Source organism: Anabrus simplex, chromosome 6, assembly GCF_040414725.1.
Source record: "Anabrus simplex isolate iqAnaSimp1 chromosome 6, ASM4041472v1, whole genome shotgun sequence".
Lineage (NCBI taxonomy): Eukaryota > Metazoa > Arthropoda > Insecta > Orthoptera > Tettigoniidae > Anabrus > Anabrus simplex.
Window position 1 is genome coordinate 12197417 of NC_090270.1, and position 16068 is coordinate 12213484.

At 39.1% G+C, this 16068-nt stretch overlaps 1 protein-coding gene across 1 annotated transcript in view; it reads right to left on the reverse strand.

Moving 5' to 3' along the window:
* Positions 1-16068, reverse strand: part of LOC136876030 (developmentally-regulated GTP-binding protein 2) — a 155556-nt gene that overhangs the window by 15442 nt on the left and 124046 nt on the right. The window contains exon 7 of the mRNA XM_067149641.2: positions 4767-4968. Within this exon, the coding sequence (XP_067005742.1) occupies positions 4767-4968 (202 nt within the window). The remainder of the gene's footprint in view (positions 1-4766; positions 4969-16068) is intronic.

Here is a 16068-nt window from a genome sequence, read left to right on the forward strand (position 1 = left end):
GGGGTCCACATTCACTGACAAATTAAAAGAAGAGAACAGAACAACTACCAATTAAAATAAAGGTGTAACAAAGAATAACCACGGGGTTCGTATCCACGACTTAGAAATCACATGTGCTGCCGCACATCAACATTTCTCCTTTAATTTTCTTAAATGGCATATTTAGTATTTAACCCGAAAACACAAAACTCTTCACACAAGCGCATGATGAAGCGTAACCGGCGGCGTCCTAATTACAGATGGAAATCTTCTAAAGTTACAGTGAAGAAAATGGAAACAACTTTACAATTTGATTTACAAGGAAAATTAAAGAAACTGAGAATTTAAAACTCAATGCAGAGGCCTTTGGAGTAGCTGCCTTTCCTAAAACGCTTCAGTGAAAGACGCAATGCTCCAACACGGGTGCATTAAATCGAAACGTAATTACGGAAGGTATTCTCGGAGGAAAATTAGTTTTACATATAAACAACCAATTATGTTAATTAAAGAAATGGGAATTGCCTCCAAAATCAAAAGGATATCCTAGGTGCAGAGCTAAGGTATTACAAGAAAGGTGGCTAAAGCCAAGGTCTAAGGTAAACTCCGGATCTGAAAGCCCGCTAACGGGACGACACCCGAAGTGCGTTCGGCTGTTAAGCCGTACAAAAACCAAAGACGCGGACAAGAGCCCTGTTCCCACCAAGGAACCAAAGACCGGAAATTGAGAAACATGCGAAAGCCAATCAGGGAAGCTCGCTACAATTCATATATAAATTTTCACCAATTACCATGGAAATTTACCTTAAATGAGAAATGGCCGAAACACAAGAATGAATGAAATAAAATCAAACTCAACACAAATAACAAAATAGCGCTTACATATAAAGGCAAGTGTCCCAAGGCGGGACAGACGCAGAGCACATCCGCCCGCTAAGGTGATCAGAATTCACAGACGCGGACAAACTGCCTTGCACACACGAGGAGCCCAAAACCGAAAATCATGCGATTACAAGGTAACCAATGAAAACACGAAATTTCCCTAGGTCTCCGTATTCACCAATGAAAAAGGCCATTACTCTGACCAATAAAAATACATTTCCTTACATGGGCACGTTCTAGAGGGTTCGACTACGAAACAGCAGTTTCGTTATCGAAACCTCCACGTGTCAGTACAAGCTGACATGAAAGTTGGTTATCAATTTTAGATGCAAGTTACAACAGACCGATTACACAACCACAACTACAGGAAATTTTAATTACCCATCAGAAAAATTACTTTCAATATATTCTTCAGTAATGTCTTTGTCGAGAGTCCTAAAAACCTTATTCTAATTAACATTTTCTAATTCACATAAATTCTCAAAACACATTTTTTGCATAAGCTCTTCAGTTTTAAAATGTTCCCTTTGTTTTCGCAAACAGCAGTTTTACATAACATTTTAAAATGATGACAAGGCCAAAATTAAATAACATTGCATGACAAGGATTTGTATGGCTTCATTGATTTCTGCACACAGCTGTTCAACGTTGGTCACATCTTCATAGATTGAAACTTCTTCATTATTAACGTCCCACCATAGGTGACATCCTGCACCTCCCAACTTCGAGCTCAGTTCGACATTTACAATTTTGAATACATTAAATTAAATGGAGGTTTTAAGTCTTTGGCAAGACAACAAATCCGAAACATTATAACACAGAAATCTTAACCTCATTCTCACCACAAACGTCCATACAGGTCGAAGAATCACTAGCTGCCCACCGGTATTGCTGTATTGTGTAGGCGCTGACTACGGCCTATCGCCAACGACCTCCATCCACATTCAGTCCAACCTTAGCCTTCAGCGAAGCTTCATTTTTAGCTCACCTGTGTACTGAACTTACAATAAGCAAGTAGTGAAGCGTGGGACGCCGGCCCCGTGGTGTAGGGGTAGCGTGTCTGCCTCTTACCCGGAGGCCCTGGGTTCGATTCGTGGCCAGGTCAGGGATTTTTACGTGGACCTGAGGGCTGGTTTGAGGTCTACACAGCCTACGTGATTAGAATTGAGGAGCTATCTGATGGTGAGATAGTGGCCCCGGTCTAGAAAGCCAAAAATAATGGCCGAGAGGATTCGTCATGCCGACCACACAACAGCTCGCAATCTGCAGCCCTTCGGGCTGAGCAGCGGTCGCGTGGTAGGCCAAGGCCCTTCAAGGGCTGTAGTGCCGTGGTGTGTGTGTGTGTGTGTGTGTGTGTGTGTGTGTGTGTGTGTGTGTGTGTGTGTGGCACAGTACAGAGCAACTGCCGCACCAGGAACTTATGGTCACTCAACTCCAGTGTCGGATGCTAATCGGCCAGGAAATTCATAGTGCCTTTCCAACAGGCACAGCAGGTTCTCCTTTGGATGGACCTGGTTATCGCAGTCACTGCAACAGAGATCAATCCGCAGCAGAGAAAAGAAGACTAAGGAAAAGCCATCGTGTGGCCATTCAGAAGAGCTTTTCAAAATAAACGAAGGACTGAAGGGTGGGTTTTCTATTTTTCTTCACTTAAGCTGATAACTAAATTAGAGACACCAAACCGGTCGCTCAATAAGTCAATGTGGGGAGAATCTTCGCACACTATGCTTTCTCCCCCAGGGCAAGCACATTTAATAAATTTCAAAAGATGAAAAATAAAAGATAAAAGAAAGGGAGGTTTAAAGGAGTTTACCTTAACTCTGAAATTTACACATAAAATCTCAAGTTATGAACCCGAATGCAAACCTTTACATAACCTAATCTTATACCAACATACTAAAGGAAACAATCATTATCATTTCCAAACAACTAAATAACTCATAATTAAAATATAAGGATATACAAATGTTACCTGGCCAGCATTAAAAAAAAAAAAAAAATTGCTTACAACAAAGATATTCTTATAACTACCCAAATTCCTTATAACTAAAACACAAAGGATCTTAATTTGAGACGCGTGTACTCTGCTGATCCTCTTTCTCTCAGGATCCCTGACTGATAATGACACAGGGGTTAGGAATTCTAAAATTGTGCAGGGACCTCAAAATCTGGGGGCTAACTTGCTAATGACATGGTCCGCAGCACTACTGACAGGATACATTAAACCTGGTCACCCACAGACAGATTGTGCGGTCTTTGCCCGTGATTGTAGTTACGTTGATATTTACGTGCAAGATGCCAAGCAGAATGGATCGTTTCTGGACTGGCGACATCAGGAAGGACCATAGATTTGAAAGTGGAGAAACAGGAGTTTGCTTATGACTCTCGTGGGCAGCAATATTGAAAGCAAATGATAACCAATTAAGTGATGAATCGTACTTACAGCGGTCAGCAGAGTGGTAAGCAATAAGAGCAGATCTAAGATTTTGACTGACTCATTCAGCATAATTTGGCCTTTGATAATAAGGAGTAGTGGTTACATGAGAAACTGACAATCAAAACAGAAGTTATGGAACTGCACAGAGGTAAAAAAAACTCTGGCATTTTCACTCACCAAAAATTGACAGGGCCCAAATGAAGCAAAGATCTGTTTCAAACACGAAATAGTAGTAGACATGATACTGTATATGCTTTTGGGCTTATGCCGTGTCAAGAAAATAAGGTGAAATTCTTAACATTTCGCAGAAAATTGTGCTCTACGTCCTCAGAAGAAATCTCGACTGACCAAAAGAAAGGCTCCTTAAACAATGACACTTTGAATTTGGACATTATAATAGAAGTGAAAATGGTACGTTCATTCGCCACCAGATGGCTAGCGTTTGAAGCGGAACCTGAGTGAACCATCACAATCAGACTACGCGGTTCACGTAACGTGTATGCGTAACCACAGGCCGTGAAAGCATTAATGGCAACAAGAAATAGTAGTGTTAGCATTAGCCATACGACTAGGGAACAGCCACGTAAAATGCGAGAATACGTCAATACACACAAGTATGAAACGTTGGCCGGTCCGTGATCTCGGGAAAGGACCAATGTAATCAATGAATAATCTCTCCAAAGGACGAGAAGCATGTCCAGATGACAACAGACCTAGATGAGTATTAGGTGCGGGTTTATTGATATTACAGGTTTTGCAAGATTTGACAAAGGTACGGATTTCACCATCCATGGATTTCCAAAACAAATGTTTATGGATTTTCTCTCTAGTTTTGAAAACGCAGAGATGTCCACCAATCGAGGATTTGTGGAAATATTTAAAGAGAGCAGGAAAACACAGAACACCATTCCTAAGAACATACGGTTTGACATGTTCACCAGACTTAATCCTGTCAACAATAGCCTTTCATTCTGCATCGTCTTCCTGATGTTTAGCGATATCTTCTTTTTTTTTTTGCTAGTTGCTTTACGTCGCACTGACACAGATAGGTCTTATGGCGACGATGGGACAGGAAATGGCAAGGAGTGGGAAGGAATCGGCCGTGGCCTTAATTAAGGTACAGCCCCAGCATTTGCCTGGTGTGAAAATGGGAAACCACGGAAAACCATTTTCAGGGCTGCCGATAGTGGGGTTTGAACCTACTATCTTCCGAATACTGGACACTGACCGCAATTAAGCGACTGCAGCTATCGAGCTCGGTAGCGATATCTTTGAAAAGAAAAGGGGAGTTAGTGTGAACTACATTGACAAAGACTGAAACTTGTTCAGGAGAGGGATCTGCAAGCTCTGGTTGAGGATCATGTCGGAGTTTATTTTGTTATGCGCTTTCAGAAAACATTGTTCTATTGTTCATTTCCACAATCCAAATTTCCATCTGATAATTTATATGAAGAATGTCACAGTTACTCACCCAAACAAGAGCGTACTTGAAAGCTGCAACAAGAGTACGATGAATGGCATGGCAAACGTGTTCCACAGTGACCCCACGCCGTAGAATTAAACTGTCATCAAAGTCTGGAGGCTGGCCAGGCTTTTTGGTGTAGACACGGATCAGAGACAGATACTCCCACAACTGCTCCAACAGGTAGTCCAAGTTCAACTTCATGTTACAACTGAAACAAGTACAATGTGGTCATCAGTCCACAGCAGTGGGAATTTCCTATTTTATTGTATATTTTATTCTGTTTGGACTGAAATTTGGGACTTGGGAAGAATTGTTTCAATCTCATAAACCTGGAGTTATCCAGAACATTTTAAATTGACTGTAGCAAAAATTATCATTTAATCTGTGGATTTCAATATTTTTGTTTTTGGTCAAATTATCTGTGTGACACTCTGTACTATAATGTGCAGTTATGAAGGGACTTTTCCTGTTGTTTAATACACAACTTTATTCTCACTGAGTCAGCAAGAAAGAAGAGACTTATGATAGGAGAAAATAAGTGTACAAAAATGGGTGAATGTGAATTCTTCACTGTAACTGGTTTTCTTTGGTGATTGCACAATTTCCTGTTTCTCGAGCTTGCCTCGCTTCTTCGGTGGGCGCTTCTGTACCTTTGATCACCTGACCATCTTAGTGAGCTTGTCCTTTGGTGAGCTCTGTTTCTTCCTTTATTTTGATTTTTAACTTGATTCAAAAATAGTAATTTACCATTTTTCTTTAGCAGGAGTTTGCCCTTAAATTTCACGTTCCCTGCTAATTTTTTCAAAATGACTTTGCTTATATAATAGAGTTTGAGGGATGTTCCAACATTCAACATGTAGTAAAATATTTGAAATTTATTAAGTGAAGACCGGAGTCATCTTGTAGATAATCAAATCAATGGGAATCTGATAACTATCATCATGGGAATTGCCTACATACATACATATAATTGCCTATTTGATACCTTTTCAATCTATTTTAAAGAAGCCGGTTTTCTTCCACTGCATTATATTGTAAGTGATGTGCTCGACAGTATTATCTTCTCATTTCTCAAGATCTGTTTACCCCATGAACAAAAATGGAAATTCTTGGAAGTCAACAGACATAGTTCTTGGGAAATTTCCATCAGAAAAAACAAGGAACAATTTGACCTCAAAGCCTTCAACCTCTCCAACATTCTAAGACATATGCGAGAACCAATCAACGTCGAACCCTTATACCTCCTTCTCGACGTGAACCATTGTACGCGTACGCCTTGTCTTCAGAACGTGTTACGATTTATTGTGAAGAAGAAGGGTGTCTGTGGCAATGCCCGAAAAAAAATCATCGGGTGAGTTGGATGTGCGCTTAGGGGCGCGCAGCTGTGAGCTTGAGCCCCACTGTCGGCAGCCCTGAAGACGGTTTTCCGTAGTTTCCCATTTTCACACCAGGCAAATGCTGGGGGTGTACCTTAATTAAGGCCACGGTCACTTCCTTCCCACTCCTAGGCCTTTCCCATCCCATCGTCCCCATAGACCTATCTGCGTCGGCGTGACGTAAAAAATGTAATTGCAAAGAAAAATCGTCGAAGTCCTACTGGCTGAAGCGGTGGATCACAGATGGAAAGGTAGTCTTCTACCAAGCTTGGTAAGTTTGTTTGTTCCTTTTATCTTTTTTTGTGACTGAACTATGATCACATTTCACTGTAGCATTTATAGGCCAATTAATTTATGTATTGTGGAAAGTTATTTTGTTGTAATGCTGTATTAGTCGTGAACTTTCAATAATTTATACTACTAAAATGTAGATAATATTTTATTAGTGAACGAGGAGTTAGAACGTCGATGGTCTCTTGTCACAGAATGGATGAAAATTAAAAATCGGTAATTTGAAGTTTGATTCAATTCCTGCAAAAATAGAGATTTACAGCTGAAATATTTTATTTCTGTCTTTCTTTCTTAATCTGTTTACCCTCCATGGTAGGCTTTTTCCTCGGACTCAGCGAAGGATCCCACCTCTACCATGTCAAGGGCAGTGTCCTGAAGTGTGAGACTTTGGGTCAGGGAATACAACTGGGGAGGAGGACTAGTGCCTTTCCCATACAACCTCATCTTCTATGCTGAACAGGGGCCTTGTGAAGGCATGGGAAGATTGGAAGGGACAGGCAAATAAGAGGGAAGGAAGTCACCGCATCTTTAAGTTAGGTACCATCTCGGCATTTCCCTGAAGAGAAGTGGGAAACCACAGAAAACCACTTCGAGGATGGCTGAGGTGGGAATTTTATTTTTTGCTAGTGGCTTTACGTCGCACCGACACAGATATTTCTAATGGCGACGTTGGGATAGGAGAGGTCTAGGAGTTGGAAGGAAGCGGCCGTAGCTTAATTAAGGTACAGCCCCAGCATTTGCATGGTGTGAAAATGGGAAACCACGGAAAACCATCTTCATGGCTGCCGACAGTGGGATTCGAACCCAGTATCTCCTGGATGCAAGCTCACAGCTGTGCGCCCCTAACCGCACGGCCAACTCGCCCAGTGATGAGGGAATCGAACACACCTCTACTCAGTTGACCTCCGAAGGCTTAGTGGACCCCGTTCCAGCCCTCGTGCCACTTTTCAAATTTCGTGGCAGAGCCGGGAATCGAACCCGGGCCTACGTTGGTGGCGGCTAATCACGCTAACTACTACACCACAGAAGCGGACTACAAATGAATTGTAATTTTTAAAATCGTGAGTTACTTTCACCAGCGCTATGTGTAGGCTCTAGTGAACTTCCGCTACGCCTCCGCGCATCATAGGGTGAAGATCGAATGTGGTGCAGCTAGGACGATATCACAGAGGCTAGACGTACAAGATGTCACAGTGTGTTTAACAAGCTACAAAGACCATCTTTACAAGACCAGGCCAGTGAAAAGACCGTTGGTCTGGATTGGCGAGGTCCGGTTAGTAACCGTTGTGCTTGTAGGCGGCAAGGAAAGAGAGTATGGGGTGCGTAAGCTCTAGTATGCCATCTAGAGTCTTGCTAAATTGTGACAAAAAGTAAGGTTATGGGCGCATGCCACGACAATTTCAAACCACGCGGTTGGCAGCCGTATGGGCACACATGATGCAGGATCTTTTGCAGGCAACAGAAAATAGTCTTCACAACAGCTGACCAAAGCAACATATAAAATGTTCACAAATATGAGATGTATAGTATAGTGCCTCCGTTTTAATTCTTCTATATAAGTAAGAATTCTGCTAGAGGCAGCTTGTGAGTTTCTGACAAACATATAGGAAGGATCTCTCTTCTACGCTACTCAGGTATCGTTTCCCATCATTTTTATGATTTTTTTTCATCCGGTGAACTCGACAGGAAACTGCCAGATTATAACTGAACATTCTGAGGACATATTTCCTTGTAAATTACAAATTCTCTTGTTCCTACTTTAAAGTTTTGTACTTCTAGAAACATCACCTCTAATAGTCTTTCTCTATTTTTAATGAGAGAAATGCATGTTTATACTGTCCGACTCGTTGGCTGAATGTTCAGAACTGGCCTTAGGTTTATAGGGTCCCGGGTTCGATTCCCGGTCGGGTCGGGAATTTTAAACGTAAACGGTTAATTCCAATGGCTCTGGGGCTGGGTGTGTGTGGCATTTTCAGCATTAGAAATCATGCCAGGTATCGCCCTCATGTTCACAGACATGCAGGTCGCCTAATAGGCCGTCTACGAGAAAAAGACCCGCACTAGGCCTCTCCGGAGGCTATAGGCCATTCTTATGTTAATACTAAGCATTATTGCCAATTAGCCCAGCTGTAGAAATATAAGAACATTGTAATTTAAGTCAATTTTATTATTTTTCAGATCAAATGTGAAAAAAATACCATATAGATTAACATAGAAATACGGTGATGCATTTGACACGAGTACAGAAAGCGTTGTCATCGCAGCTTTTCTACCAGTCCACTGTGAACAGCGACCAACAACAATCTTCTATAGACCTGTGCACTGCAATGATGGGAGCTAACATCCTCATACATAAACTGGAGCATCTTCAGACTTCAACAAGCTGCCGGGAGCAATCACCAAGTAGGAGACGAGTGGCTTTCCCCCGGTGGAGTCATTTAGGGTTGTGGAAGAAGTCAGGAGAAATGTTGACCGAACCTCTGAGAAGGTAGCCGCTGTTAGTAAAAAGTTCCATAAGAATCCTACAGCAGAATCAATGATGGAAAACGATGGTAAAAGTAGCCAGGGTGCTACGAGGTGGGGTAGATGAAGCAGTTGAACTAAAACCAGATGAAGTGGCTTCATTGAAGTTTTGTATAATCACTTCCTGTGATGTTAGAGATTTCTCTCAGTACAAAACATTCTGCCCGGCAGGGGAATAAGATTGTTACCCAAAACATTGAAACGTTGGTTGTTGTAAATTCATTTTATAGTAACTGAGCGTGTTATTGAATTATAAGTATTTTTTTCATGCCTATTTTGTTGCCTATTTTACATGTTAGTGCCTATTTACATGCCTATTGTGGGTAATTTAAGGGCCTATATGATTGCCTATTTTAGCTGTTTTAGAAGAATAATAATAAAATGCCTATAATTCTCGTCTCTACTAATGACAAATTATATACACATTGACATGAAACGCTTGGCACTCTAAGAAAGTTCTTGGTTCTGGTTTGAAAACACTGCCGTCTGCTTGTGGAACACGGAACTGACTTGTTGGTCTTGTTTCATTCTATTCAAAAATATATGAACTAGTTGAAATATACACACTGACATGAAACGCACACAATGACATGAAATACTTGGTTCTTGGATCTGGGTTAAAAATACTGCCATGTGTTTGTAGAACACGGAACAGACTTGTCGGTCTTGTTTCAATCAACTTGAAAATATTTGAAATATTTGAATTAAAACACATTTGACAATGAAACATGACAAATATAGATACTGCTTTGCTCTAGTTCACGTAATCTTGCAGTGCTTTTCTGTAGTATGGAACAAACTTAGTGGTCTTGTGTTACGAATAATTGGTATATTTAAATTGGCTCAGGGGTTGGGGAAACATCCTTCATTATGGGACATCTGCTATTGGAACGTCTACTGTTGTTGTTGATGGTATGGCCTTGGTTTATGGCACCGTGTCTGAGAAAAAAGAAAAGAAATGAGAATCTTATGTGTGTGTTCGGGTTTGATTGTAAAGTGATTTAAATAGTACTGTTTCTGCTCGCGTTGACCTGCCGTTAGAAGAGTGGGATGTGTTGAATTGTGGAACATCCCTCAAACTCCATCATATTAATTATATGTCAAAACGGAAATGAAAATCATAACCTACGATAGTACAGCCAACAAATACGCTTACAAATAGTTAAATCTGAGGAAAAAGATAACGGTCATTAACAAAGATATAACTTTTTTGCAAGAATGTATTCTCAATAATCTAACGCCTAGATTTTTAAAAGCATACAACGTAAAACATTGGTCAACATTCCAAACACGAAACATTCATAGTTAAACCATCAAAATTTCGCTAAAAGAAGAAATAAAGTTCGTATATAGGAAAAAAACATTTTTGAACACTCATCTCTACGAGGCTCACTTAGACGCAGCTCGCACCCTTCCCCCAACTTATTGGGACGATTTTCTTAGACACACATTTTACGCAATGGAAAACATTGCCGTTAAGAAACTAGGCAATCTCAACAAGAAAATAGATAAGCTCAAAAAAGCGCACGTCAGTAATAATCACTCCCCATCACCTAAGTTAAATAAAAGAGGTATCACACTGTCGAACACTAGCATCGAAATACCCAATGAGCATAATTTCAACCTCCTAATCGTAAATATTTCTAAAACAACTTTTAATGAAACTGAAATTAAATATTAAGCAGAGGTCCAAAATTCAATTGGAGTCCGCAATCCAATGGAACTCACAATTAGCAAACTCTTCATGCTTCATCAAGAAGAAATTAGATGTGAAGCTAGAAAACGATTAAAAAAACCAATTAATGAATATTGAATTTTCACGATCGCATTGTAATCCAAAGCGACTTTCAAACTATTAGGTCGTGTTACGTACATTTAGTACCTCCCGGGACGTTGTGGGTTCGGATACCACTGGTGTCAGGTTGGCCATTTTTGTTCTGTACTTAAAATCTCTTCCACATGTACTAAATGTACATTACACGACCTAATAGGTTGAAAGTCGGTTTCGATCAGAAACTAATTAACAACAACAAAAAAACCTAACAAACCTAACCAGTAAATCTACCGACACGAGGCTGATGTATTTGAGCACCTTCAACTACCACCGGACTGAACCAGGATCGAACCTGCCAAGTTGGGGTCAGAAGGCCAGCACCTCAACCATCTGAACCACTCACCCCGACTTGTGAAAACTACATGAAGTCATTTATCTTTATCATGTTTAACTTTTTCCCTCCACCAAGATATTTAATGTTTCTCTTTCATGGGCCCGGAAGTGGGTAGGACAGTTGCCCCAACCATAAATATATATTTATCAACAAATCAACCAATTAAAAGAGAAAATAAAATCTAACAATCTCATAGTTACACAAGCGGACAAAGAAAATACCACCGTCATGTTAGACAAAGAAGACTATATCCAAAAAACCACCAACTTTTTTGAAGAAGGAAATTACAAATCTGAAGCTCTTACTTAAGAACACTTCATTTATTCTCAGTGAACAAGATTCCAGTAAATTAATAACCATGAACCCCAAGCTTCCAACAGCAAAAAAATAAAAATAAAGAAAACATCCACAGTAAGACCAATAGTCAATTTCAGACCCAGCCATACCTACAAACCAACTCCATTTATCCAAAAATTCCTCAAAAATCACTACGCCCTTCAAGCAAAAACTTCCATTAAAAACACATTAGAATTTTGCAACAACACCAAAAAGCTCAAAATTCAATCTTATCATTCACTAGCATCCTTCGACATCAAGAATATGAACCTGAGTATTCCTTTAGATGAGACCATTTCCATTATTCAAAGTAACTTCCAACAAAATAAACTACCGGGCGAGTTGACCGTGCGGTTCGGGGCACGCAGCTGTGAGCTAGCATCCGAGAGATAGTGGGTTCGAACCCTACTTTGGCAGCCCTGAAGGGCTGTACCTTAATTAAGGCCACGGCGGCTTCCTTCCCATTCCTAGGCCTTTCCTGTCCCATTGTCGCCATAAGACCTATCTGTGTTGGTGCGACGTAAAGCCACTAGCAAACAAAAAAACAAAGAAAAACACCAGGTACATCGAACATATTAATGCAGTCACACATAACAGACTTTCAGCCATGGATCTACGCACGCACGCACAAGTCCGATCATAAATTTTCTGACATAGACAAGGACATACAAATTATTAAAACCAAGGAAAAGGGACTTTTACTCAATATCAAGGAAATGTTTTACATATTGTTAGACCAACAAGTCAATTTTAATCATAATCTGAACGAATCCACCGAAAAAACAAACATTCTTTACGAGGCCATTCATCCCCTCACCATCAAGACATATCTAGGCAGAATGGCTCGACAACAAATCACTTTCCCACTCTCACACACCCACTCTACACCTCAACCAACCCAAAGCAAGCCACCGCTCCTGCCCCACCTCTCCCCACCCCCCTCCCCTAGCCAATAATAAGCACTACACACACAAACACAGTCGAACAGAGCACATCCCACTCTTCTAACGGCAGGTCAACGCGAGCAGGAACAGTACTATTTAAATCACTTTACAATCAAACCCGAACACACACATAAGATTCTCATTTCTTTTCTTTTTTCTCAGACACGGTGCCATAAACCAAGGCCATACCATCATCAATTCTACATCAACAACAACAGTAGACGTTCCAACAGCAGATGTCCCATAATGAAGGATGTTTCCCCAACCGCTGAGCCAATTTAAAAATACCAATTATTCGTAACACAAGACCACTAAGTTTCTTCCATACTATTTAAAGTTAAACTGTTCTAAGAATTCTATAAGAGCACAATTACTTACTCAATTATATTGAACTGTATATTTATCTATATACTTACTTTCCCGCAACCAAGGAAAATAACTGGATCGTCAAGCTATTCTCCATTTTACTTTGGCGTTTGAAACCACAGTGCCTGATATTGAATGTGTTGCGCTGATCACCGGGAGCCTGCTCGTTTTCAACTCCTACACGAATATTGACCTTCGTATGTGTTTGATTGTGATGTGACTCTATGCCGACAGTGTTTAAATAACTGGCTTTGAACAGTTCTCCGCTATTCGTAATCATTGTGGGACTTTGCCTAGCGCTGCGTGTGCCTTGCTGCCGCTAAGAGAATTGCGCACTGTTTTTCTTTTGAATGACTTGTATTTTATTTCTTCTAAGTTTTACAGTGTCTACCCCCGTTCATTTCCTTTTCATATTGCCTCTTGTACTGATCCTATGCATTGTTTTCCATTTCTTAATCGGCTGATGATGACCTGGACTAGGGTCGAAACCGGTACCATTTCTAATTATTATTAAATGAGAATGTAATTCACTACATTTCTTATTCTTTGGTATTGAATAGGTGGAATCTCCTTATCAATTTTTTCAATTTTAATTGTTCCGTACTACACAAAAGCACTGCAAGATTATGTGAACTAGAGCAAAGCAATTTCTATATTTGTCATGTTTCATTGTCAAATGTGTTTTAATTCAAATATTTTCAAGTTGATTGAAACAATTTAAATTTAAGAATTTCAATTTTAAGTCTGTATTGAACTGAGAATAATAGATAAGTAAAATTAAAACTGCACCCTTTCAATACTAATATTAAACTAAATAAGTTATAACATTTATTTGGAAGTAGTTTCGACGCTGGTGAGCATCATCTTCAGCCAAACATGAGAACATAAACACTCCTAGTATGGGACTTGTATCTGGAGAATAAAACTTCAAATAATCACTATTTCAAAATCCTAAAGTCACGATTAGAACAACGCTTAACACAATTTAATTCTTTTCACTCAAGTTAGAACTTTGAAAGTACTGAGTTCGACTTAGAACTGTAAGATTCTCAAATAAATGAAAAGTCTTGACATAAATGAAATGTTATACAAAGGTCGAACCACATATAGAGTTTCTCTGTAAATATGACAGTCACAGTTGGAACGGCACCTAATTATTTTACTCAAGATGTAACCTTGAAAGTCCTGAGTTCTACTTAGAGTAGGAACATTCTCAATTTAAATAAAAGATCTTGTCACAATTGATGATACATGTATAGAGTCTCTTTATAAATATTAAAATTATTCTTGAAAAACAAATTGTGAAGAGTCGTCTGTTTTAAATGTTGTAAACAGTTTCTGTGCGAACTGTAATACAGCTGTGGATAGTCTCCTTTAACTTGAATATTGAAATCTATTTAAAAAGGTGGAACTTGTATCATTAATAAGAACTTCAAGGAAATTTTTCTCAGTTTATTGCAGGGTCAAAGTAGTAAAAAGAAGAATAAAGATAAGTAAATTATGCAGAAATAAACAAGGGGAAGTAAAGGTTGAAAATAAAATTAAGTAAATTGTCAGGTAGAAAATGAAAGGGACAAGAGGAGGTGAGACAAATGAGAGAAGGGAATTAAGGAGAGTATAACTAAGGATATGCGTAACGTAAGAAAGTGTTATGCATAATATGAAAGATAGAGCTGCAGTTAGGAATTTTGTTATTAGCAAGAACTAAAATAAGAAAATCAAATAAAATTTTTGGTTTTCCGGAGATGTCATTTAACTTTAGGCCTACATTAAAATAATGGTCCAGGTCAAAGTAACAATTTTCCATAGCATCAAGCAAGGGACCTTTGTTTAGGACCTCCAATATCTCAATATCTTGATCGAATTCAGTAAAGGTATGATTAGAATCCTTCATACGTTGGTCTACTGCAGAAAACTTGTTATATTTAATTGCATTAACACCTGATTGTGAAGGAACAACCTGTTTGACCTACATATGAGCAAGAACAGTTCTTACAGCAAAACCTATAAGAGTTGCCCTCATTAGCAGGGGAGGGGTTGTGCAAAATATCGACATTTTTGTTGTTGGTACGAAACAAAATCTTAACATTGTGTTTTTTGGAAATATTTGTGACTTTATATACATTTTTGTTAAAAGTAAATGTGGAAAAGTAACAGCATTTGGTTTGTCTCTTGGTAAGGTGGTTTTAGGACAATACTTAAATTTGTTAATTATTCTTTCAATAAAGGCCTCTTTGAAACCATTAGCATTAGCTATAGAACAGATGTCTATTCAAATCAGTTTTGGACATGGCACGATTTACCAGACTCTTGTTCGTTTGAGGGTGACATGAGTCATATCTAATGGTAGTAGCCGTTTGAGTTGGTTTTCTGTAAATACTATAAGTAAAAGAGGACGAAAGTCTTTTAGTAGTTAAATCCAGAAAATTGATTGATCTATTTGTTTCCGATTGCAGGGTGAATTTGATGTGCTGATCTATGCTATTAAGGTTTTTTTAGGGTAGAATGTGCTTCAATAGAACGTTCATCTAGGTTTACAAACGTGTCATCCACATACCTGGCCCAGAACTGAATATTAGCAAATTTAACATCTTTATCAATTACGAAATGCTCTAGATAATCGAGGTAAATCTGAGTTAAAATTCCCGAGGCCGGTCATCCCATCGCCAAACAATCTTGTTTGTCAACAACATCGCCGAATGTGAATTATTATTAATGAAAAATCTTATGATGGTGATAAAGTCTTGAATTTCTAGTTTGCTAAGCTAACTGTTGTGAAGTTATTTTCTTTCAATAATTCGAGACTTTATGACCATCTTAAGATTTTTAATTAATAATAATTACTTTACATTCAACAATGTTGTTTACAAACAAGATGGTTTAGAAGTCAAGATCTCGACGTGCAGCCGTACAGTGCCAACACTCAACATATCATATTCTACAACATAAGAGAAGCCCTCACGTTATCACCAGAACAAGTGTACATTGACTAACATCGATATAATTCAAACCTTGCTTCAAGATGTACGGCATATCAAATGAAATTCAGCTCATAATAGGCACTATTTAACTTAATAACGGCACAAAGGAACGAATGAAAACAACCATAAGGCTCAACTTTAGCATATATACACCGTGCACTCACCAGTTTACAAGTACAATGCAGCGATAACAAACAGTACAAATCAGAACATTTTACTTGTTTTTACCATTTCATTTATTTTTAACTGGCCTGTTACATCGGGTCTAAAACTTTTGATGTAGATATATCTTGAAGACGATAATGCTGTAAATATGTAACAAT